The sequence below is a fragment of the Sycon ciliatum genome, chromosome 9 (assembly GCF_964019385.1).
Source record: "Sycon ciliatum chromosome 9, ocSycCili1.1, whole genome shotgun sequence".
Lineage (NCBI taxonomy): Eukaryota > Metazoa > Porifera > Calcarea > Leucosolenida > Sycettidae > Sycon > Sycon ciliatum.
The window spans coordinates 25202930-25227669 of NC_088651.1; the positions used below are offsets into that span (position 1 = coordinate 25202930).

General features: G+C 48.3%; 1 protein-coding gene across 1 annotated transcript; it reads right to left on the reverse strand.

Annotated features, from left to right (window-relative positions):
- Positions 1-523: 523 nt before the first annotated feature.
- LOC135824765 (protein unc-13 homolog D-like) lies at positions 524-24583 on the reverse strand. Its single transcript, XM_065337473.1, has 17 exons — positions 24485-24583; positions 23967-24015; positions 23070-23227; positions 22003-22129; positions 19021-19089; positions 18270-18446; positions 17493-17696; positions 17008-17079; positions 16264-16343; positions 13369-13435; positions 12717-12773; positions 11810-11881; positions 11341-11424; positions 9079-9157; positions 3488-3526; positions 2871-2997; positions 524-1862 (listed from the first exon to the last, which is right to left on the reverse strand). Exons 3-17 carry the CDS (start codon positions 23201-23203, stop codon positions 1538-1540), a joined length of 1713 nt encoding a protein of 570 aa, XP_065193545.1. The 5' UTR covers positions 23204-23227; positions 23967-24015; positions 24485-24583; the 3' UTR covers positions 524-1537.
- Between the last annotated feature and the right edge of the window lie 157 nt (positions 24584-24740).

Here is a 24740-nt window from a genome sequence, read left to right on the forward strand (position 1 = left end):
GTAGTACAGACCACTTTGCCAGGCACGGACGGTCTCACGTTCATCATGCATGGTTGTGCGGTGCAAACCTCTAACTAAGGACCACCTGCCACTAAAGACCGCTTTCTCTGGGCCCAACCAGGGACTCATAGACCTACATGTATACGACTCCCTGGCCCAACTATAACTGTTAGTTACTTGGGGTGTCCCAGTGCACAGTCTTGTACCACATGCACATTCACTTGGCTAGTAATGATTTCGACTTCTCAAAAGACTACAAGTCATGTACATGTATGAGAATGATGGCAGAAGTGTTAGATTGACAGCATGAAACAAGGTACATACATGTACATGTACACCAGCAGCAGCTGCTAAGTCACAGACACATCTACACATTCTACAGTGCACCTGAATATCACCGAACATGTACAGCACAGCACTGGGGTTGAAGCAAAGCAGGCAAACTGTTACTAGTACTTCGAAGTAGTACTACTTGCAAGCAAGAGCTGCTCTCAAATCACTTGGCAATGCATTAGAAACAAGACGATCTACAGTGTACTAGTATTTACAAGCAGCAGAAAGGAACAGGCACTATAATGTTGACGTGCACCATGCATGCAGAACGGGAGGCAGAAGCGCTCAGCTCAGCAGATAAGAGGAGAGTGCGGCATCAACAGGTAACCATGGTACCGGCGGTACAGACCTAGGGGAAAAGCCGTCGGATAAGGACTTGCACATGGTAAGATAAGGACTTACACATGGCAAGATAAGGACTTACACATGGCAAGATGAAGTGTTCAGACGAGATGGAAATCTCTCATACGGAAAAATACATGCGGAGCTGCAAAAGACGCCAGCGAAAATAAACCAGCGATTTGAGATTTAAATAGGTGACAAAACACAACTTGGTAGGCAACAGAATGGTCAGTTTAATATACAAAGAGATAGAATCCTAGGGGTGGGGAGGAGGGCCTAGGGGCGGAAAATCCTGGTACTGTTTACATGTACTCCTCTGGCAAGGGCATGTACACTGCATACGAAGAGAAGCAGTAGTGCACTGCATACGAAGAGAAGCAGTAGCACTGCATACGCAGAGAAGCAGTAGCACTGCATACGAAGAGAAGCAGTAGCACTGCATACGCAGAGAAGCAGTAGCACTGCATATGCAGAGACAGCGAGCTCACGATAACAGGCACACACCCGTATCCAGAGATAGGGATTTGAACAAAGAGCTAAACATGCAGACGAATGGGGGAGGAGGGGGTAGTGTCCAATGTACAGGGTGAACATTTACTGAGAAACGTTACCTAGAGCCATGGAAACATGGCTATTTACAGCAACAAGATAGGAAAAAACTGAAAAGACTAAGGAAAAAAATGGATATGTACATACTTTCTCGCACACACTCGCCCGCGCGTCTACACATGTACCCACACACTCACTCTCTCGCATACACGCTCGTACCTTACACACACACACACACACACACACACACACATACATGTACGCCTATGTGCACACACGCACACACACGCACACACACACACATGTACACACTCTAATCGCTGGTGCCCAGCTTCTGATCCGCCTTCATCAGATCGAAGAGCTTGGTGCGGTCGGCGATGAATGCGGCGGCGTCGGCGTCGAATGACGTGCGTCCCTCCATGATCCTGTACGCCGTGCCGGTAGCTGTGCCGGGTCTCAACAGAGGCACACTGACTTTGCTGTACTGGGTCTTGAACAGGTCGGGCGAGGCGATGATGGGAATGTCGCTGACGGCGACGAACGACTCACCGATGATGTCATTGCGCGTGAACCGGTCCCAGTCGTAGCAGGTCAGCATCAGCACCGTGCCGGCGAGCGACTGGTCCTTCTTGGTCAAGCTGTGCACGTGGACGAGTGCATATGCACACACACACATGCACACAGACACACACACGCAAGCACGCATGCACACACGCAAGCACACATGCACACGCACATGAAGCCAAATGTCCAGTTAAGATTCGGCCTCAGTAAAACAGCACGCTTTCGCTACAGGTTACACGAACAAATCATGATTTTTAGATGGATGACATGGAGTGGTAACACCATGGCAATACAAACACTGGCTTGCCACTCAACTCTAAACACTAACACTCATTTCCCTGCGTACAAACGTGCCACTCAAATCAAAATACCGTTACAAACAAGCACTGGTTTGCCACACTATACAAACTGGTCCTGATTTGCCAATGTATTTCTATACACACTTGAGAGGAATCAAAAGCGTTTCTGCTGTAACTCTGAGTTTCACGGTTTTAACCGATCATCAGACAGCAACTCCGAGTGTGTATTTCTATAGATGTAGACGGCTGATGATCGGTTGGTCAAGCAACGAAAATTCGTGGAACCCAGGTCTATTGCTGACATAGCCGATGCTGAGTCTACAACGACAGACTAACTAAACAACCACACAACCAACAGATTTCCTCTACAATGGGAAGTTCATCTTCCCATGATTGTAGCTACCGTGAAACAAAGACGTCAGAATGAAAAGCGTTCAGTCAAGAAAGGCAGTACTACATTCACTCCCTCGTTTATCCGGGCAGTCCGGGACCGTGACCGGGCAGTCCGTGACCGTGACCGGGCAGTCCGGGACCGTGACCGGGCACTGCTCATAACTTTGAAACGTCCGTTACCCTGGGTCACTTTGACGGGTAGAGCGGATTGTGTCACGTTCTCACAAAAAGTGACAAAAGAGTAGTAATATTTCCACTGAAACTTGGCCAAAGGGTACCTGGTAACCTGAAGTGCCTGTGACTTCGGTGTCCGGAAAACCCATGACTGTATGAGTGTAGAGTTTGGTGCACTGAAGTGATGGCTAGACAAAAGGAGGCCGGCAGACTCACGGGAAGAAGAACTTCTCGTCGTAGAGTGGCGTTGTCGTCTTGTCCTTAACGGTGGTTTTCTTCTGGACGGGCTTGCTGGATGGCTGGACGGGACGTACCTCCAGGGTGAAGAAGGGATCTGACGAACCTGCTGATTCCACAGCGCAAACAACACACCACAGGGGAAACAGAAGAGAGAGAGAGAGAGAGAGAGAGAGAGAGAGAGAGAGAGAGAGAGAGAGAGGGGAGAGAAGGCGGAGGAAGAGGCGGCGGCAATGGCAAACGGCGACGAGGGAAGTGAGCAATGGCAATAACAGGGGAGAAGCAATGGCAGTGACATGGAGATGCCAGAGTAGGTGGCAGAGAAGTACAAGTGTTCGGAAAGGTTGAAAGAGCTCGGAAACGTTGAAAGGGTTTGCAGTGCAGAGTGTTCTGAAAACCTAACACAATCTTCATGAAACGTGACTTGAGTAAAACACAACGTATATAACAGAGCAATGGAATCTCTCCCTCTCCCTCCCTCCCTCCCTCCCTCCCTCTCTCTCTCTCGCTCTCTCTCTCTCTCTCTCTCTCTCTCTCTCTCTCTCTCTCTCTCTCTCTCTCTCTCTCTCTCTCTTGCGCGAGACCAGTTCTCTTACCATTCAAGTCCATAATGGGCAGATCCATGGCATGAAGCACTGTGGAGAAAGTAGCCATACATGCAAGCACGCACACACACACACACACACACACACACACGCACGCACACGTGCGCAATCACAAACAATGCATCACAGAATTTCTCGGACGAGCCTGGTTGAGCAAATCTTTTCACATACATAAGAAAGTGTTCATGTCACGTCATATGCTTTGTTGTTCATTACACTTCATTGCGATTGGTCCAGCTAGTCATTCTAAGCTTTACTGACAAGGTCAGCAAGTTGTCCGGAAATCGAGTACATCACATCTACATGCACATAACTATTAATACCAGAGACGAATGGACTGTTGAGTTGTAACTTGGAGTTTCACGCATTTCAGTGATCATCAGAAAGCGGCATTTTACCGTAAACATCTGCAGCTGTTGATTGCCCAGATTTGTCCAGAACAGCCTTTCGCTACTGCTGTTTGTGTAGACTGCGGTGCACATCTCTTCACCATCATCACCACCACGGTCTTTCATTGCAATTGGAAAAAAAGTAATTTCCGAATTTCGCCCTTGGGCCATCATCACGTGCACTTTGCACATTTGCGTATTGAGCAAAGTATTCCAGCTGCCTGTTGCACGTTCGGAATGACAACTTGGATCGCTTGTCATTTTCGTATTTGGTGGACTATTGCTATGCATTTCACGAGTGTGATATACCAGGCGTGGGCCATCCCCTGATTTCATAGGTGCCAAACATTTTACGTTTTTCATTCACTATCATGCATTTTGTCTACATTTTTTGATTCTTTTCTTCAGTTTTCATTGTAAAATAAATCGTTTGATTTTCTTGTAAAAAAAAACTTTTTATGTTGTACATGCAACATGCATATAGGTACCAGTGTACTCACACACTTTACTTGCATGCCAATAGCAGCATTAGCCCTACACACCCGAGTACATTCTCAGAACACTTATAGTTATCGGTCTGGTCTCCAGGCTAACTATTTATTTCTGATCTCTCTCTCTCCACTTAGATATACCAGCGCTGCCTCCTATTCCACTATCGTCGTCTGATGATTGGTTCAGCCATGAAACTCTGAGTCACAACGGAATCTGCCCAAGGTTTTCATTGCGTGCCTTTCGTGTACGCCGCTCTGCCTGAATCAGGTATTGAGCACTTTTGCAGAACCTAAGCCTTACTGCCTCTATTTCTGATTAGAATACACGCACTGTAAACTGCAGGTGAATGCGAGTACTGCTTCGTAAAATACTGCTGCGCGATGAAATCCAGGCGGAGTCGAAAAATGCTGAAATGCTGGCATCCATGTGGAGTTACTATACAGCGCCAACACGCTTGACTACGTTAAGCTGTACTGCACGGATGTTATGGACTGGGCGGGTGACGGAGACGCACCGATTCACAGCACTGCAGTGAGTATTGCAGGACACGGTGACACATTACTGCAGAAGTTGGCAGTGACGGCAGCAGCAGCAGCAGCAGAACAGCATCGGGCGGCAGTGGATGGAAGTGCACACGAGAGCCCTCACTCCACTATATACCCATGTAGTGTACTGTGCTCTGCAGTGTGCATGTGAGCTAGCATGTAATTGTTTCCTTATCGTTGATCCTGTTCTTGCCTCAAAACCTGTCCATACGTTGCACAGTTGGAATGGTATATACTGGTCGCTCTCTCCTCGTTAAAGGGGAAGTTAAGGCAAAAATTAAAATTTCACCAGTTGTAGTCTTCGGGGTGCTGAGTCGAATGGTCTTGGTCCGAGGAAGCTGAGACGCTCCCTTCCTACTTGAATCCCAATCGAACTCGCGCACTTCCACCGAAACTGGGTGACTGCGCCCTACTAGATGGGGATTTGTATGCAAAATGTCACTAAAAGCGCCATTTCGTTCTTATAAAAGCACGGATGACCGCGATTGGTCCATATGTTGTAGTCTTGTGGACGCTGAGTCGACTGGTTTTGGTCCGAGAAGGCTGCGATGCAGCGTTCCTCCTTTATTCCCAATCGAACATGGTTGAAGAAGCGGTCACGTGGTCCTGGGTGCCCAAATCACCTGGTCACCACGCCAGCAGGTGACAACTTTCACACCAAGGTTCAACTCGAGTTCAACTCGAGTGACAGGACTGCACCCAAAAAAGGTCAAACAGGCTAGTAAGTTGTACCCTGCAGGCACGGTGACCAGGTGACTGGTGTACGCAGGAGCACGTGACCGCTTCTTCAACCATGTTCGATTGGGAATAAAGGAGGAACGCCGCATCGCAGCCTTTTCGGACCAAAACCAGTCGACTCAGCGTCCAAAAGACTACAACATATGGGCCAATCGCGGTCATCCGTGCTTTTATAAGAACGAAATGGCGCTTTTAGTGACATTTTGCATACAAATCCCCATCTCGTAGGGCGCAGTCACCCAGTTTCGGTGGAAGTGCGCGAGTTCGATTGGGATTCAAGTAGGAAGGGAGCGTCTCAGCTTCCTCGGACCACGACCATTCGACTCAGCACCCCGAAGACTACAACTGGTGAAATTTTAATTTTTGCCTTAACTTCCCCTTTAAGTATGCTGCAACAGGCTATGGGGCAAGGCAAGGTCACATGACCGCTGGCTGGCAATATGTATTGTAGTTCCTGCACTTTGCCGCCGAGAACTCAGCTGCAGACCAAGCTGACAAGTTGACCGAGATCCCAAGATCCGGCCACTCATCACGCTGATTAGACGCCGCCTCCAGGAAGTGTACATGCCCACAGCATTGACCAGGAGCTTGTGGCCTGGAAGGGGCGCCTCAGCTTCCGGCAATACTGGACGCTGATGCTGATGACACTGATGCTGGACCACCACCACCACCACCACCACCACCACCATCACCACAGCATCATCACCACCACCACAACAATCTTCATCATGACGAGTCACTCAAAGTCTACGAGGAGGTGGTGGTTACCCGGAAAGAGGTCAGCGATGACGGCACCGTTAAGGTAACAACATTTACAACGAAAACTTATAAATACATGAACGGAGAAGAGTACACTATTGTACACATTTTCGAGGGAATTGAGAATAATTTAAGCGAGCAAGCTTCAGTATCAGAATCTTCACCCTGTGTGAAGACTCTGGTTATCTGTATAACTTCATCATACACACTTTAGAGGGACGAAAAGCGTTTCTTCTGTAACTCTGAGTCTGAGTGAAACTCAGAGTTACAGAAGAAACGCTTTTCGTCCCTCTCAAGTGTGTGTACTAGGCTCTGCACCTTGGTGTATTGAGCACTCTCACGAGCAACCACAACTCCCTCCGAGTTTAACTTCATCATATGAGCCGGGCCGTGCGAAAAGGGCCCTAACGATGTTCACTGTACAGTGCAGTAACACGCACTTGAAAGTTGACAGGTCGATTACGTCATAGTTCACATACACCACAGTATTCGTGCGCTCGCAACGCGAGTATGGTAAGCGCTAGGCTCTACAGGATAGCACAGTGCGATGCCCCAAGGTCCCAGCTCTACGTGGGTATTTCCCTTTTTCAAATCGGCCAATGTACGGCTGAGATCGAAAAAATTTGCGTCGCGCTTCGGGGAGCGAGCTGCGCTAGTTTGGAAATTTCTCGAGTGCGATTTTCCATCGCTGTTCTTGTTTTACTATTCCTCCGCCGAGATGAGTATCTATCGACATTTCACTGTTGACGAAGCACTGAGCCTGGTCCTCACCGCCAGTGGGGATCAGTATCTCGCGCCCAGCGCTGAATCTGAATCCAATGCCGACACTAGCGCGAGTGATGACGATTCTGACGGAGAAGAAATTCGAGTGTCACGATCAGCTGTTCCACTTTCCGCTGCTGTCGTTGGTGTCTCCACCAGCCTTCATGGTGACGTTCCAGATGGCTCAGAACCCTGTGATGCGCCAGGATCGCCCAGGGAGGATGACGGTGACGAGCGATCGCTTCAGTACTGGGAAGGTGATGTGGACACGGACACAGCCGTCCATGAGTTTGTTCTGAAATGCTTTTTCGGTTCAAGAAAATCAAGAACCAGCGGGGGAACAGGCTGCTGCTGCTGCCCCTATGCAACAGGTTGGTGGCGCTGCTGAGGGACAGGCTGCTGCTGCTGCTGCTGCTCAGGTGCATGTTGCTGATGCTGGGGAGGGACAGGCTGCTGATGCAGCAGCAGCAGCAGCTGACACTCCAACGAGGTCCTGCGGCTGCACCAAAAACTGCCTCAGCAAGTTCCCATCCAGTGAAGTGGACGATTTCCAACTTACGATGAGAGGACTAGAAAAAGCAGAAAAAGGATATGCTGTTGATGGGAGTACTGTTGTCGGCGGAGTAGCGCTCTGACGCTCAGCGAGGAAAGAGAAGACGTGCAGCATTTGATTATTCGTTCCGCGGAGAGGTTGTATGCGCCGGAGCATTCAGGCAAATCTATGACGTGTCGCAGAGAGTATTGAAAAATATACTCAACCACCTGAAAAACTGCGGACCTGTGCCACGCATCAACCGTAACACGGGACGGCGGCCGCACAATGCCCTGCCGTCTGCCATTCCTCTTGGTGGCATAAGTGATGACCGGGCGCAGTACTTGTACAAGGAGATCCGTCCGTTTGTTGCTGACCCGTACAAGGACGACCTCTGCCCACAGCCCGTACCTGCAGAAGCCGAGATGTCGGATTGACTTACACAGGAATCTGCATGACTCTTGAGGAACAAACAGGGATATAACAAGCTTATGATTCACTGAATGTCATGGTTTTTTTTAAATTAATTTAGCTGAGTTATTCTTGCCATTACGAACCGCTTTCAAATAATCTAGTTTCCATTAATTTATCAGCCGTTTACTCAGAAAATACCTTGAAACGCAGGTTACAAAAATCACTATAACTCTGGTTTGGATTGACATTTTTTGGAACGGTTTTTTGCACAGCAATCCTGACAGCTTCAGCTATAATATTGGACACTAAACTCATTTTGACAAAAATCATCATTAGGGCCCTTTTCGCGTGGCCAGGCTCATATACGTCAGCAAAGACAACGCCTCTCTTGATGCCGATATATGCTCTGCCAAGACGGTGTGTCTGGAGAACATTAACGACGTGCTTAGCGCAGATGGCAAAAAAAGACGTAGTGGAAATTTTTTATCGGAAAGAACGGCGGCGGACGCCATTCTGGCGCAATACCGCTCCGACAACCGCACTGCAGCTTGTGGTAGGGTTCGTAAAAACCGCTCCGGATTGCCAAAGCGCACTGCAAACAACAGTGGATTGAAGAAGGGAGAGTTCGTCAGCCGCAGCTCTGGTGGCCTTTTGTTTGTGTAAGCTGCGTGACACAAAGGAAGTCTGCACCCCGTAGCCCAAGAACAAGAAATTGGCTGGACACGTGATGGAGGAGCGCCTTCTGAATTCCTACCTATTCCAGAGGATAAAAGGCGGCACCCTTTCCCTCTACGATTTCATAGGCGTTGCACGCTCAATGCTCGTCGATGCCGGGAAGGTTGAGCTCCGGGAGATTTGTCTTGCAAGGCCCATCACACCCACACACCCACCCACACCCACGCATGCACACACACACACCATACATAAATTCTGGACGCCCAGGTTAATTACCTTCAACGTGCAGCGTTTCGCTTCTTTCTTCAAACGCTAGCGCCACGGACACGCTGCCGAATGATTTTGATGCCGTTTTCTGCAGCAGAGCACAGGCATTGAGAGGTGGAAATGTCAAGACATGCACTAACACAGTTGATTGAGTCACATCACAGGTAACGTATGCCCCACCTCATACACACATTTCATACATATACAGTCAACCCAGTGAATAAGGACCTCGACTCACGACTGGATGAAGCAGTTTTTGATCGGTCCGGCCATGCCCTAGCCTTTCATACTGTGTGTATCGGATGGATGGTACACACATGACCTCCTCAGCAGTAAACACACACGTTGGCGGCCAAAACGTTGGTCCGGTCATGGCCTGACCAACCGGACCAGTTCCGCCGGGCCTGATAGGGCATAAGAAGAACTCTCGAGCAACGACACAATCTTTGGACCTAGTGCCCGTTTCACTGCATGCCTTCAGCCTCACGAAAAACGACAACTCGCAAATAACGACACTTTTCTCATACATGATTGTGGGTCGTTATTCGCAAAGTTGACTGCATGGACGATTAGCCATCTCTTTCTGGCTCCTGCCAGGGACTTGTCCTACTCAGTGTTTTCAGAGTTAAGATAAAAACATTGTCAGCTCAAACAAAAACAAAAAAATAAAAAAATTCGCCTCCCTAGCCCTTTGCCGGTCTAACTCAATGTATGTGAGGGGTGGTCACGCAAACACATGTACACACAACCAGCAATAACTCAAGAACCATGTGATGTAGGTATGGGTAAACCATATATTTTCAAAATCTGTGTGCCTGAACGCGTCCAGAAAATTCAAATATGACTAGGTCCAGGCAAGGATAGGGCCCATGGTAGCCCTTCAAGTTGAGAGAAAATACAATTGCGAATGAAATACACGAATATCACAGCACGAAGGGCATACCAAGTTCGTGATGGAGCTGAAGTCGTACGATAAACAATCAGGTAAGGGCTACGTCTTTACAAGAAATGTAGGCTCTCTACAATACCGCCATTGAACACCAACACCTCGCCATCGGCGATACGCCAGCAGCAGCAATTCCCATTGCACGATATCGCAGTTTCGTTTTGTTCATCTCAGCGCTGCTCGCGTCAGATTCACTCTCGCTCAGATGAGTACTCAGGCGCGAGCTTACGCATGCCGTGATTCTCACGGCCAGGCGAATCAGCTGATCGCACCTGACGAGTCCTTGTGACAGTCGCTGTCGCCGTGTCGGCAGCAAGAAGGCTTCCTCTCTGTTTGGAGAATTTTGTTTCTTCATTCGTGGACGATATATTTTTGAACTAGCAGGACTCAACGGAGCTCTTTTTCTCAACACACTACACTGCAAAACCTCCCGGGACATCCAGCCTGGACTAGTGATGTTACTGCTCTCAGAGCGCTTGTCAAACACGGCCCCAAGAGATGCACTCGCATTCTTGAAATGCGCGCATGGCGGATGGTCGTCTTTTCCAATTTCAACAAACTTCAGTCGATCGATACGGCAAAAATTTGTATGGTAAGCATGGTTGTTTTGCACATCGTCAGAAAGCCTTGGACCTCAGCTACGCGTAGAGCGCCATTTTAGCTGTCTCCTAGCAACAAGACCCCAAAAAAATGAGGGCCAAACGTACCGATACTATAGTATCGGTACGCTTGTGGTAGACCGGTAAAGGGCTAGAAGACTCCCCCCCCCCCCCCAATTCTTCGGCGCCTGACAGTGCTGTAGCTGAAACTGGCTATAGTGAGTGCGTTCGATTACACACTTGAATCGATTCATGAATCCATTCGCATGCATTCAAGTCGTTCGATTTCATGTCATGAGCCCTGGAATCGATTCGGAATCCATTCCCTCTATTCACATGGGGTGATGTGAATAGCGCGAATCGATTCATGAATCGATTCGTGAATCGATTCGCGCGTGTAATCGAACGCACTCACTGTGTTTCAAAAGTATAGACCTCTAGACTTTTTTGAATGATTTAAATTTGGTTTGAGCTTTTTGAGAAATTTCTTCGGAATATTGCTCAGGAAGCTCCCGCAATTTTCCTCATATAAATTTCTGAGCGATAGGATAAAAAACGCCCAATTTCGGGAATTTTATGCACAAAGTGATCACAATTTTATGTGTAATAGATACGAGCGGTTTCTTTGAAACGGGAGGTCTGGACTTATGAAACGCACTATAGTGGCGTAGTATATAGCAGTAGTAATAGCAGTAGTAGTAGTAGCAGTAGCAGTAGTAGTAGTACCTGGATTTGCAGAATATCAATGTAGTAGTGTCGAGCTAGGCCTGCGCCATCGGCACAGTACAACTCCAGGTAGCTAGCGGCATTCTGGACAGGAACGCACACAGGAACACACACGCACGCACGCAAGCATGCACGCAAGCACACACACACACACACAGGCACATGTTGTGAACAGCAGCAAACAGGCAAACGGACGCACACCGCGACGGACAGACACCACGCACAGAGAGATGGATACGCACACAACGACACACAGATGGTTGGATATGAGGAAAAGTATTATACTCACTACATTATAACTAAAAAGGAAGACTCTTACTAGAAACTGAATTGTTGCGACTTCGGCGGTAATGCCTGCAGGTGCCTACACCTAGTGTTGGAGCTCTCGCTTCCTGCTGATTGGCTTTCAGAATATCTCACGAACATTACCAAAAAAGAGATGCAGTCAAAGGCAGGTGACTCCACTAACCAGATATTCCGGAATGTTGAGTTGGTCACGGTTCAATCCCTCGTCTCCACTCTCAAAGAAATCAACGAGGACCTGAAGACAAAGGGGGGGGGGTGGAGAGAGAGAGAGAGAGAGAGAGAGAGAGAGAGAGAGAGAGAGAGAGAGAGAGAGAGAGAGAGAGAGAGAGAGAGAGAGAGAGAGAGAGAGAGAGAGAGAGAGAGAGAGACAGACAGACAGGAGACAAACAGACAGAGGAGGAGGAGTGAGGGGGACAGAGAAAGAAAGGGAGAGACAGTAGGAGAGGAAAAGAGAGAAAGAATGAATCATGCAATTTCCTGCCATTGATCTCCTCCATTGACCAAAGGGAGGCCGCATAACTTCCCGACAATTCGAACCTTTGCTAAATCTAATCAATTTTAGCACAGCAAGGGTGGCGTCAGGTTAAACACCCCAAAAGCGGCATCTTGTCCAGCAAAAATGACGTCAATCAGGATTGGACTCGGATGGAGAGCCAAGGATAAATTTAGAGAAAAGAAAAAGGTCAGTTAGTTGTAAAACGTCAGTACCGTCGGTCAGTGTCGTGCAATGTTATCGCACGAGCTGATTGTTTAGTAACTGGTGGTGTTAGTGGACATTATAGCGTAACTTGTAGTTCCTTGGTCCTTTTTTCCTTTCTATAAATCAATCAGGATTAGAGAACATAGCACGCCCGAGGCACAGCAGGCACTCCTGTTTTGCCTGGATCACTCTTACATACCAGCTTACGCGTGCTCATCAAAGACAAGTGTGTTTGCTTGTTGGACGACTTTAAATGAAATCCAATCAAACAAACAAACTCGGAGTCGGAGCCAAACTTTTTTTAAATGTAAAAATATGAAGACACATGGATATGTGTGACGGTTTACTGGGACTGAGCCAGGAAACATACCTCCAGTGCTGTCTGGATGGACTTGTAGAAGCTACTATTGGGCGCCTTTACACGGCCCTGCAAACGGCACAAGCATTAAAAATGGAGAGAGAGAAAAAAAAGAGAAAACCATATTACAGTGTTTAGCTCACTGTCTGAAGTTCGCGTTTTGCAACAAAACACAATGAAGCTGAACAAATAGGGTTCCCCGAAAATGGTCCCTATGTACAGGACAGGCCACCCCTTATCCTGGTTAGGGAGTATGGTTAGAGTGACTTAGTCTTTGTCCTGTCGGAGGGGGGGGAGACATCAACTGACTTCGTGCTGTCTGGGGAGGGGAGTTGTGCTGTGTGTGTGTGTGGGGGGGGGGGGGGGGGGAGGGAGTGTGTGAGAGAGGGAGAGAGAGACTTTGTGCTGTTTTCCTGAGGGGGGGGGGCAGAGTTAGAGTGACTTTGCACTGTTTGGCGGTGCGGAGCACGCAGAATTGAAAGCGGAACGGGACGCTCTTGAACAACAGTAATTCTACACGGTTAGCTGTGAATGAACGTGCGATGTACAAGATCTCAGCAGCAGTTTTTGGAACACTTGGGAAAAAATATTCATTGTGTTTATTTTGCCCGTAAAAGAGGCAGTCAACAGCACATGAGCTGTAAAGCACCGCAACGCACTTTACCTCGTTACTGCGTTGCACAACTTGGTGGAAGACAGACATAGCACAGCGGTAGATCTCCTGCATTATCCTATACACCACACATAGTCAACACACACATACACACACATCATGGTCCAGGGATGAGTTTATCCTGTATCGCATCGCAGTTTGCTATGCAAAATCGATCTACTGCTACTCAAAACTCACCGTGACTAGCAGAAAACGGTGATACAAACAGGATATCCATGCCTAGCTTGCGCCGTCAAGTAACATGCATACAGTGCAGTGTAGGTGGTACATGACTATACTCTCAATCTGTGTGCACATGTATGCTGCAAGTAACCACACGTAGGGTGGAAGCTAGCGGGACATGTACACAGACATCTTTTTTTTGTGCTAAGGCGAGACCAAAATAAAATCGAGATTCCCGGGCAGGACCCATGTGAAATTGGTGTGGGCGGGCGAATTTTTATTTTTTATTTTTTTCCTATGACTGTGTGTATGCGCATATGCGCATGCCATGCCGAGCTTTTTTTACAGTATTTCCCAGTAATTTTTATTTTTTTATTCAAATTTCACAAAAAACAGGCACGCGGTTTACCCGTTCAATTTTTCTGTATTTCGGCCAACGATGGTTCTGATCTGTACATCAGGGAGTCGTACAAGCTCGGGTTTGTGTGACTCCAAGTCACAGATCTACTCACACGATTAGTACTGTAAACGTATTAGGCCGGGAGCATCTCATCAGTTCGCATTTTGTTTCTAAACGTAACGCATTTCGAAACGGGGGTAGGGGGGTAGCGCCCATTTCGGATAGAAAAATGACCGTTCGCACATTTTCTGGATGTGTGCAATACAGTGCTGAGCTTGTGCTAGACCGCTTCAGACAGCAGGGTACGGTTGTGTTTTAGGTGTAGATTTAACCCTTGCACTACGCATGCAGGCTACTCAGAGGTGTCAAATGTCACACCAGCCTGATCAAACCGTGTACCTGCCACCTGGCCAGCTTTGACAGTACAGGCGTTGTGGAGGAACTCTGTTTATGTGTGTGTACATGTCATTGTCATTGATCTAAGACTGTAACTAATACTTACTTGTACTCAGTAGATGTGGTACTACTGTATGTCATTCACTTTGACACTAGCGTCCATGTCCATGTACATGAACATTGTACATGATTGTGCATACCATGGTATGTACAGTACAGTAGATCTACACTGAAAATGTGCGATAAGACTTTCAAATAGTGGGGGGAGGTAGGGGGGTAAAGTCTATTCGAAATGCGTTACGTTTACAAAAAAAGTGCGAACTTATGAGATGCTCCCTTATGAACTGTTCAAAAAAAAAGGCCTTGGCTCCATTTTGGTGCGGGAGGGCCCGGGAATCACTAATTTTTTTTGCTCTCGCCTAATCAAAGATTGCCACACAATTGAGATTTTGTATAGCAAAAACTGCTATGCAAAAAAATAACAGTAAATTCATCACCGTAGTCAACACACAGATACACAGAGAAGTTAACCCTTTACCGGCAAGTGCATTTTGCATATGAAATCCATAACATTGAGAAGGATGCCAAAAACTCACAACGAGGGCACATTTTGTATGTGCAAGTTATGTTTTCTTGGAAGTCTGGTACTACTTCTTGACGATGGAAAAAATTATTTTCATATACCACACACATACGCTACTAAATTGGCACCTATACGTCTAAACATGGAAATTGTACACAATGCAAATCGTCAGATTCCGACATTGACATGAAACTGCCAAAACAAGTCGACATCAGAGCGGAAACGAACGCCATAGCCATCACAGACTTCAGTGGCCGTGCCTCGCTCGCAATTGAGAGCAGCATCGCCCCAAAATCGCTGTCCGATGGCTCCGTAAGGTCGTGCGCAAGTCGCGCAGCGCTGCCGTCACTCAGGTACGTAGAAAGTCGATGGCTTAAAATTCCGTCTCTGGAAGACTGTCGACACGGGGATCACTCTCCATGGCTTCCAGACCATAAGCACCATCAGATTCTTCCAGTTACATCCAACGACATCGTCTTCAGCGGCTGGAGCTCCCGATATTTGCGTGAGAATTTACTTGGCGTGCGCTCCGCTCCGCAATTTGAAATTTGCTTGCATCGGCGGCTGGAACGAAGTATTTATCTATCTGTCGTGGGTCCCAGAGCTAAGGTCTGCTAGGTCCTCGTCGGAGAAGTCCTCTGAGGACGAAAGGAACTCACTGCGCAAGAGGAAATGAACCTGACGACGTTTTGACGGAGGCAGACGGCATTGTCGGCGCGCGTGTATTTCCGTAAATTTTCGATCGCGCAGTTCTCAATGAAATCAAATGGGACACGCGTAGATCTCTTCAGCTACGGATAGGATCATACCTAGGCTGTGTGAGGGCCACGGGAAATCCCCGTGGGCTGATGCTTCCTGTCATACCAGGCATGGGTTTAGTATGCATGTCGAATGCGTCGTTTACGACGCATTCAAGTATGGGGCTGCCGGTAAAGGGTTAACAGACCAACGGACAGACAGACAGACAAACAGACAGACAGGCAGACAGACACAATGCACACTATTTGGTCACAAAACAAATTGGGACTCATGCCGCGCTTCAACATCTACCACAGTTTCGACTTGTCCTCTGTGATTCCATATCGATACGAGGAAGAAGTTGTTTGTTGTAAACCAGATGTACATGTACCTGCGCGAGGAATATTTCTTCGAGTTCACAGGGAGTTTTCCAGGCAGTTCATACGGCCCCGGTGCAGTAAGACGGCAAACTCCCCGGGGATCGCCAGGATTGTTTTTACAAATTTTTGAAACGCACTGTGACATCCTATAGAACTCTACCAGGCAGAATGCGTCCCTGTATAAAACAAACATTTGTTCACCGATATTGCACATCAACTACACTCACTCCATGAATGTGCTTGAGATGAGTTCCTTCATGAGCATCTTGAGATTCTCGGCAAGGTAGACCATTAGCGGATCAAGAGACTGGATGGTGCATACAACAAGGAACAAATGAAACAAACGTGGGCAATTAGTCTCCGAAAAAAGAACACATTTCAAGATGGAGGCGTCGTCAGTATTAAGAGCAGGAGCAAATGCAGGAGAGGAGTTCCAACAAGAGTATATAACCCCCCAAGAGTGTGCAACTCTGCATATGGGGTCTCCGACGGCGAAAACTCACATCACGTGTCTCAGATACGTTCGTACTACGTACAAACGAAATATAGTGTGCACGCAATCCGAATATCTGCCATGATCATGCTAGGGATTTGCATACCCGCAGTGAGTTTCTGTCAGAGTGCTATTTTTGAATTACTCCACTGCTTGCTAAAAACGGGCTGGAAACGTACAACTGCGACACTGCACCATGTGATGTGAGTTTTCGCCGTCGGCGTACCCCATAGAAAGAGTATCGGGAGTTGCATACTCATGGGGGGTTATATACTCTTGGTTCCATGTGTGTGTGTAGTGGACCGACTATTCAAACATTGCTGACAAACAGCACTTCTGTATAGACTTACGCAGAAGGGTATGCTATTGACAGACAGACACACAGACAGACAAACAGACAGACAAACAGACACACACACACAAGTGTACACAGTCATAATTACATGTCCACACACGGAGATACGGCTACGCCTCTCACCTCATCCACTGGACAGCCATCCGTTAGTTTTTTCAGGAATATCTCCGTCTTGCGTTGAATATCAGGGCTCATCTGATAAGCATACGATTGAAAAAAACATTAAAAATAAATTTCACAGCTTGTTGGAGATTGTTTGGTTGGCAACACCTAGACCAGGATTCACAAGAACACCACGTTTGGTTGGGACTGCACCTGCTTTGGATCGCCCAGAACAGAACACAGAACACTTGCTTGCTCCGGCCTCGAGGCCAGAGTCAAAGCGACAGATGGGGCTCGCACAAACAGCGGAGGTGAAAGGACTAGACTCTCTCGGCAAAGGGTGGAAACGCCGAATGTCATCCATTTAGTACCGGACAAACATAAGACCTTCGCAAGCACTCACGCGCATAGGTGAGCAAGAACCCAAATATACTCTCTCTCTCCCTCTCCCTCCCCCCCCCCCCCCCCTCTCTCTCTCTCTCTCTCTCTCTCTCTCTTTTCCTTACCCGGACGCCGATTTGATCGATGATCCGTCTTCTCGTCTTCTCCCTGCTCTCTCTGTATAGATCCAGCATGTTACGCTCGATGTCATCAACTGCATTACCTTTGGTGCTGCGCACTCGCTCCGCCAACTCCTGCCAGCCCAGGTCGACGGGAATGCCCTCGAGAATCTTGGTGCTGTGATCAAGGCCATTGAGTGTGATGGTCAGCTGGAAGCATCAAACAACACAGGGACATTCCCGGACATGGGTAAGTGCAGTGGGCTGCCCCAGGGAATGGTATCTACAGAAACAGCGTGGACGGTTGTTACCAACCAAGAGTACATACAGTAACACTCCCCAGGTCGGGGCAGGTCGGGACTGAGCACTGCCCGTAACTAGGAATTGCCCGCAACCGTCAGAAATTACACACTTGCTGCCACGCAAGTACAGATTTGTTATGCCGATCAATAGTTTTTGGGGCCATTTTCGTTGAAAAGTCAATTTTCTGACTCTAGATGGGTTAGAAAGGTGGCCAGTAGACGGACGTGCCCGGATTAGGGATGCTCAGATCTGGAGAATTTTACTATACCCCAGGAATACCAGAGGATGCACCCAGTGTGCTGAGAGCGCGGAGGCAAAGCGGCGCGCACACAGAACAACAAGGCACAAAGTTGCAACTCTAGTTTCATACTGCCTGATGACTGCATAGTATTGATGAACATGCAGTACATGCATAAGCATTGACAAGTTTTCATGATCAGCATTGGCTTGGTGAAGTGGCAGTACCACTGCCACGCTTACCTCAACGGAGATGTCGAACTGCCCAACCGTATCATAGTAGCCCTTGTCTCTCAGCTTGTCCTCCACGTACTTCTCAAACGCGGCCAGGACGGTCAAGCAATGCTCGTACGTGCGTGACATGTAGGAGAATCGCTCCTCCTCGTCTGGCCAGTCGAGTCTCTGGTAGTGCTGACACAGCTGTGAAAGGATGCCCGACATTGCAAAACCAACCATGTAGGAACACACAAACACATGCATGCGCGCACACACGCACATACAAACACACACATGCACATGCGCACACACACGCACGCACACACACACAAACACACACACACACACACACACACACACACACACACACACACACACACACACACACACACGCACGCACGCACGCACACACGCATACATCAGCTATGCACACAGCCTCGCACAAAGTCCACGCTCAGCGGATAATTCCCACATACTTCGCTACCAATTTTCTCAATATTCATAACCTAACCAGGAGGGGTTCCAGGGGTTACGTGGCACCCCCTAAATTTCGTTCTCTTCGTTCTATTGGCAACCATATGCGTGTACAATACATGTATCAGCTGTTCAGTTTTGACTATACTGGAAACCCCTGTAGAGATCACTCGATTCGCCGCTACTAACCAAAGAGTGAAAGGTAGTGATTCACCACCACCTGCATGAATCCAACACAAACTAGCAAAGACACAGGAAGGGATCAATTGTACCCAAAGGAGTTTAAGTTACTATAACACTTTACCTGTTTGATTATGCTCTCTACGTCCACTGCCATTGTGCCATATTCAAGATTATTAGCCGCTCGGACAGCCTGATGCAGTGATCATGTCGATGACGATGAGGAGGAGGGGAGGACACATTGTGAAGTGAATTGCGACAAACAGACAGAAGCACAGACAGAGAGACAGACGAACAGACACACACATGCACACGCACAGACACATGCACACGCATGCACGAATACACACACACACGCACACACACACGCACACACACACGCACACACACACACACACACACACACACGCACGCACACACATGCGCGCGCACGAACACACACCTCAGACCTCAGACCGGCCCATCGCGGAAGCGATGATAGCGAACAGCTATGTTAGACATAGCAACTTGTGCTGGGATTGCACCATTCAACAGCTTGCAAGGCTGATGAATTGACCGCCACTATTTTTAGCCTGGTATCCACCACACGGCTGATTGAAGTGACTTTTCTGGCCAGTGAATCCCTTTTCCATTTTTCCATTTTTTCTTTTCGACACACACACACACCACACCACATACTCCGGCATACACTGGCTGTTGGTACCCACCCAGGAGAATGAAAGAAGAGCTAGGAGAATGAGAAAGAGAAGAAAGACGTGTGCGACCATAATCGTCGGGAATTGAACCCGCAACCTCTCGATTGGAAATCGACTGCACATACCACTGCACCATATGGGACACACACACACACACACACACACACACACACACGCACGCATACACACACACACGCACGCACACACGCACACACACACACACACACTTGTACTTGTACTTGTACTTGCTCACTGCCAAAACTGGTCACGTGGGTCTCCCCGGGAGAGGGGAGAGAGACTCAAAAGGAATCTTGGAAAGATGACTCAATTGGCCATTGAACCACCCAGCGGCCGACACCCCCTGAAATCCCCAAACTAGGGTGGACTTGAAATGATCCCACTTACGGGCTCACCACACCTCAGTAAGTGGGTGAGGACAAGGTGCAGAAAAAGGATTGACGGTATCAGGGTATCCGTCCCGGGATCCAACTGCAGGTACCCCTGCCCCCAGTGAAAGTAATACTTGGTACTAGTGTGGGTGGCTAAATCAGAGTGGATCTGATATAAGCTTCACTAGCACCATTGATTACACAAGAGTTAATCTAGCCAGAAGCAGTCCATGGTTAACAGGTATGTATACTTCAAATAGAAAGTATATGAACCCTGAAACCAACAAAGGTGGTAGGTACAACAATACACCTTCAAGCAGCCGAGCCCGTTGGCAACAGGCCCAACACAACACACACACACACACACACACACACACACACACACACACACACGCACAACAGAATGTTTCCATACTACTCTCAGTTGCTTCCTTTTAGTTATTGAATCAAGCTCTATTTAAACAGTTGACTTTTGTGTGGAAATCCACAAAAAAATATTAAGGGCGCATTCAGACGGGTATGTTTGGTGTGTGTGAACGGGCTTGGCAGGAAACACGCTGTGAAAACATGAGTGACATTCACACGTGCATTACATTCACGCCAGAGACTCCCGTGAAAAAAGTAGGAAAATGTTCACCTGCGACAAGGTTGTAGCGCTGACATGGTGAAAAAGTGCGAAATTCTAAGGGCGCGTTTGGTTGGTACGAACTAGAACAGGATTCACCAGAACAGCGCGTTTGGTTGGGACTGCACCTGTTCTGGGTCGGCCAGAACATGTTCTGCTTGCTCATGCCTCGAGGCAAAAATATGCTCTGTTTCTGGAGTACCGTTTGGTTGGCATGAGGCTGCTGAGGAGACCGGAAGTGCTTCTGAGGACGAGCTGCTGTTGTTTGGCCGGCACCCCACTTGGGGTGTGTGAGCCACCGAGGAGACCGGAAGTGCTTCCGAGGACGAGCTGCCGTTGTTTGGCCGGCGCCCCACTTGGGGTGTGTGGGCCACTGAGGAGACCGGAAGTGCTTCCGAGGATGAGCTGCCGTTGTTTGGCCGGCACCCCACTTGGGGTGTGTGGGCCACTGAGGAGATCGGAAGTGCTTCCGAGGACGAGCTGCCGTTGTTTGGCCGGCACCCCACTTGGGGTGTGTGGGCCACTGAGGAGACCGGAAAGGCTTCCGAGGATGAGCTGCCATCCGCACTTCCATCTCTTGCCACGACACAGTCTGCGTCAGCATCGTCCTACACCAATCGTCGGCAACGTGGCTGTGATGCACAGATGAACAGGCCGGCGTCTGCCTCACCTGTTGGTAGGTTCGCCTGCTGTGCCTCGTCACAAAAGACAGCTGTCTGCTACTTGGGGTGGCAGTCTGTCTGGTCACACTCCTGTGGTGGCCCAGCAGCAACCGCTTAGGTGCAACTCCGCATCAAGACGTCAGTTGGACGACCTTCTGCTTGGTGGTTCGGATGAGAGCATGAGGAAGAGGTACGTCTCTCTCCCTCGCCGCGCCTAGTGGTGGCCCAGCAGCAACCGCTTGAGTGCAACTCCGCACCCCGACGTCAACTGGACGACCTTCTACTCAGGGGTTCGGATGAGGGCATGAGGAAGAGGTAAGTATCTCTCCCTCGCTGTGTCTAGAACCAACACCGGCCCAGAAACGGAACGCTCCATCTGACCAACCCACTCCAGACCTTAACATGCTGCCGCTGGAGCTGGAATTCCCGACGCTGACACAGATTGCGCCAAGGACAAAGATAAGGATGGTGATAGTAACACTTCTCTGTACATGCTTTCAGCCATGGTGTGCTGTAACTATACTGGTAATATTTGTACTGCCATAATAAATCTCCAGCAAATATCTGGCAAGGTGCGTGTCTGTCCCTCCCTCCGTCTCTCTCTCCCTCCCCCTCCCCCTCTCCCTATTTCATTGATCAGCACCATACTAACATAGTAGTTCTGCATTCGTCAGGATGACGGTGCTGAACAAGAAAGCAATTGGTGTATAAACACGCTGGTCTTGGCTGACCTACCCGATCAAGGTCCACCGCTTTGCCCACCATATCCATGGCCTTGATTTCAGCAACGCTCAGCCACACATGCACAAACGGAACAAACCAGGAGTGGAAGTCCTTCAGCTTAGACTCGGCAAGACCGTCGCTGTGCACGGATGAATACATGCATACATACGCACACGCACGTACACACACACACATGTACAAAACACACACACACACACACACACACACACACACACACACACACACATGTACAAAACACACACACACACACACACACACACACACACACACACACACACACACACACACACCAACAACAGAAAAAAAACAGGTTAGCATCCAGACAGATCATGCAAGAACAGACAAGGAGAATGTGAAGCAGGAAATCACCCATGCTGGTGCTATCCATCCACGACACAACTTTGCTCGTTTGGAGAGCACTTCACTTCCCTTGTATTCACACCAGGCATGTCGATGTATGTCACCACTAAAACTAAAACTATACGCCGCCGGTACAGCAGGCTGGAATTCAGGCTTGCACTGTAATTTCACAAATTTTCAGTGTACACTCGGATGTCTCTTATCCGGGCACCTTGTGACGGGGCACTGCCCGTATCTCAGAATAACTCATCTACCATGTATCATATCATTTTTTGAGAAGAAGTTTATTTGGCAAGTATCGCATTATGTTCAGGTTACAGAAAGAATCCATTGATTAAAAGGAGTGGGTTTCACAGGTTGGCAGTGACAAATAAGCACTTGCGCATACAAAAAAAGTTCAACTCCCCCAAACTCAAAGCATTTTTGCCATAGGAACTCAATCTGAAGGTGCCCGGTAGAGAGGCGTGCCCGTATCTGAGGTGTCCGGATAAGAGGCGTTTGAGTGTACTTTTATTTTCAGTACTTTCGGTGCATCTGTTTCATACCTAAAAATTCAATACACCGAACAAACACTAACACACATAATCCAATAGGGAACTGCTTCTCTGTACCTAAAATTTCTGTTCACCTAACCTGGCCTTTTGCCCTCATACCGAAAATATTGAGCACCGAAAATTTCTGAAATTAGAGCAACTTACTGGTTCTCCAGTTGACTGACGTATGCATAGACTTCCTGCAGGGCGATGTACAGCTGGAATGAGGCGGTCGATACTTCCTGCCCTTCGGGTGTCTGCGGTACCCACTTGCTCTCCTGTGATGCAAGCTCAGCCATGGTGGAGGAGACACGCTGACAGATCTGTGCATGCAGTACGGGTAAGCAGGACCACGTCAAAAATACGCACACACACACACACACATGTATGTACACACGATTGAAAGCACACACGCACACAGACACACAGACGTACATACACACGCACACACACACGCACACACACACACACAAACACACACACACGCACACACACACACACACACACACACACACACACACACACACACACACACACACACACACAGATGCACACATGCACACACACACACACACACACACACACACACACACACACACACACACACACACACACACACACACACACACACACACACACACACACACACACACACACACACACACACACACACACACACACACACACACACACACACACACATGTGGACACACAACGCACATATCCAGAGTGAACAAGAGTGAACCAAGTCAATTTCATTTCATTACAAACAAAAACTATTTGCTACGCAAGTCGAAAGATGTCTGCGCAACACTGCACAACCATATTCAAACTGGGGAACACATGTATACACAACAAACATGGCAAGATATGAGAGAGAGTGTGTGAATGGGAATACACACGGAAAATAAGTCAACGCTGGAAGGAAACAATTTCTTTCATAAAGTAATAGCCAGAGCGTTTGAAAGTACCACAGTATTCAAGCAAACACCCACGCAGCAGCAGCGGCGGCAGCAGCAGCAGCGGCACCGACAACAACAACAATAACAACAGAAACAGTACCTGGCGATCTACTTCCGTGAAGACGACTGCAAAGTAGGAGAGACCGAGGCTGCGAAGACAAACAGGACGGAGGACGGAGGGGAGACAACACTTCATGGACAACAAGCATACTCAGTGAGATTGTTGAAATTGCACAATCGGACGCGGTACACGTAAGTGCAGTGGAAATACACACAACTCCACAAGACATGTATAGTGATGGCAACTGAAATCCAACCCCCTGGTGTTCGTGCTCGAGGGCAGCACCGGTTCTAGCGGCCTCTACTTCGGTAGTATTACAAGTGCGTGCTGGGTCTTTGCAATGTAAGCGCTCCGAGCTGGGGTGGGATTTCAGTGGCCACACTACTGCAGATTCCTCTGTATTTCCAAGGGAAACATTTGCATTTGCAGGGCAGCCACACACACACACACACAATTCAATACACAGGGGTCCAGAGATGTATGTATGTGTGCATGCGATGTTTATACAGAGGAGAATAACTATGCTGCACAGAGCAGACAGCAAATATACTACTTACTGGCTGGATGGTGCAAGGCGAACGGGTGAAAGTTCAGACGCAAGAAAAGCCGATCCCAACAGATTACGTTACGGCAGAACCATGGCATGATAAGTCATATCAGTTGGTACGCCGATAGACACACATGTGGACAGACAGAGGGAGATGCAAATGAACACATAACACAGGCATGCACACACACACGGACACCAACACGTAGTAAGGCATACGCTCTACTAAACAACGAGCTATGTGCTGCAGCACTTGTGGTTAGAAC

Excerpts from the sequence above, each read along its gene's own strand:
- LOC135824765 (XM_065337473.1), bottom strand. The coding sequence starts at position 23,203 with ATGGCTGAGCTTGCATCACAGGAGAGCAAGTGGGTACCGCAGACACCC. Across the intron at positions 12,774-13,368 it reads TTGTGCAACGCAGTAACGAG|GGCCGTGTAAAGGCGCCCAA; the intron begins GTAAAGTGCGTT and ends TGCCGTTTGCAG. Across the intron at positions 3,527-9,078 it reads CGAAACGCTGCACGTTGAAG|TGCTTCATGCCATGGATCTG; the intron begins GTAATTAACCTG and ends CTTTCTCCACAG.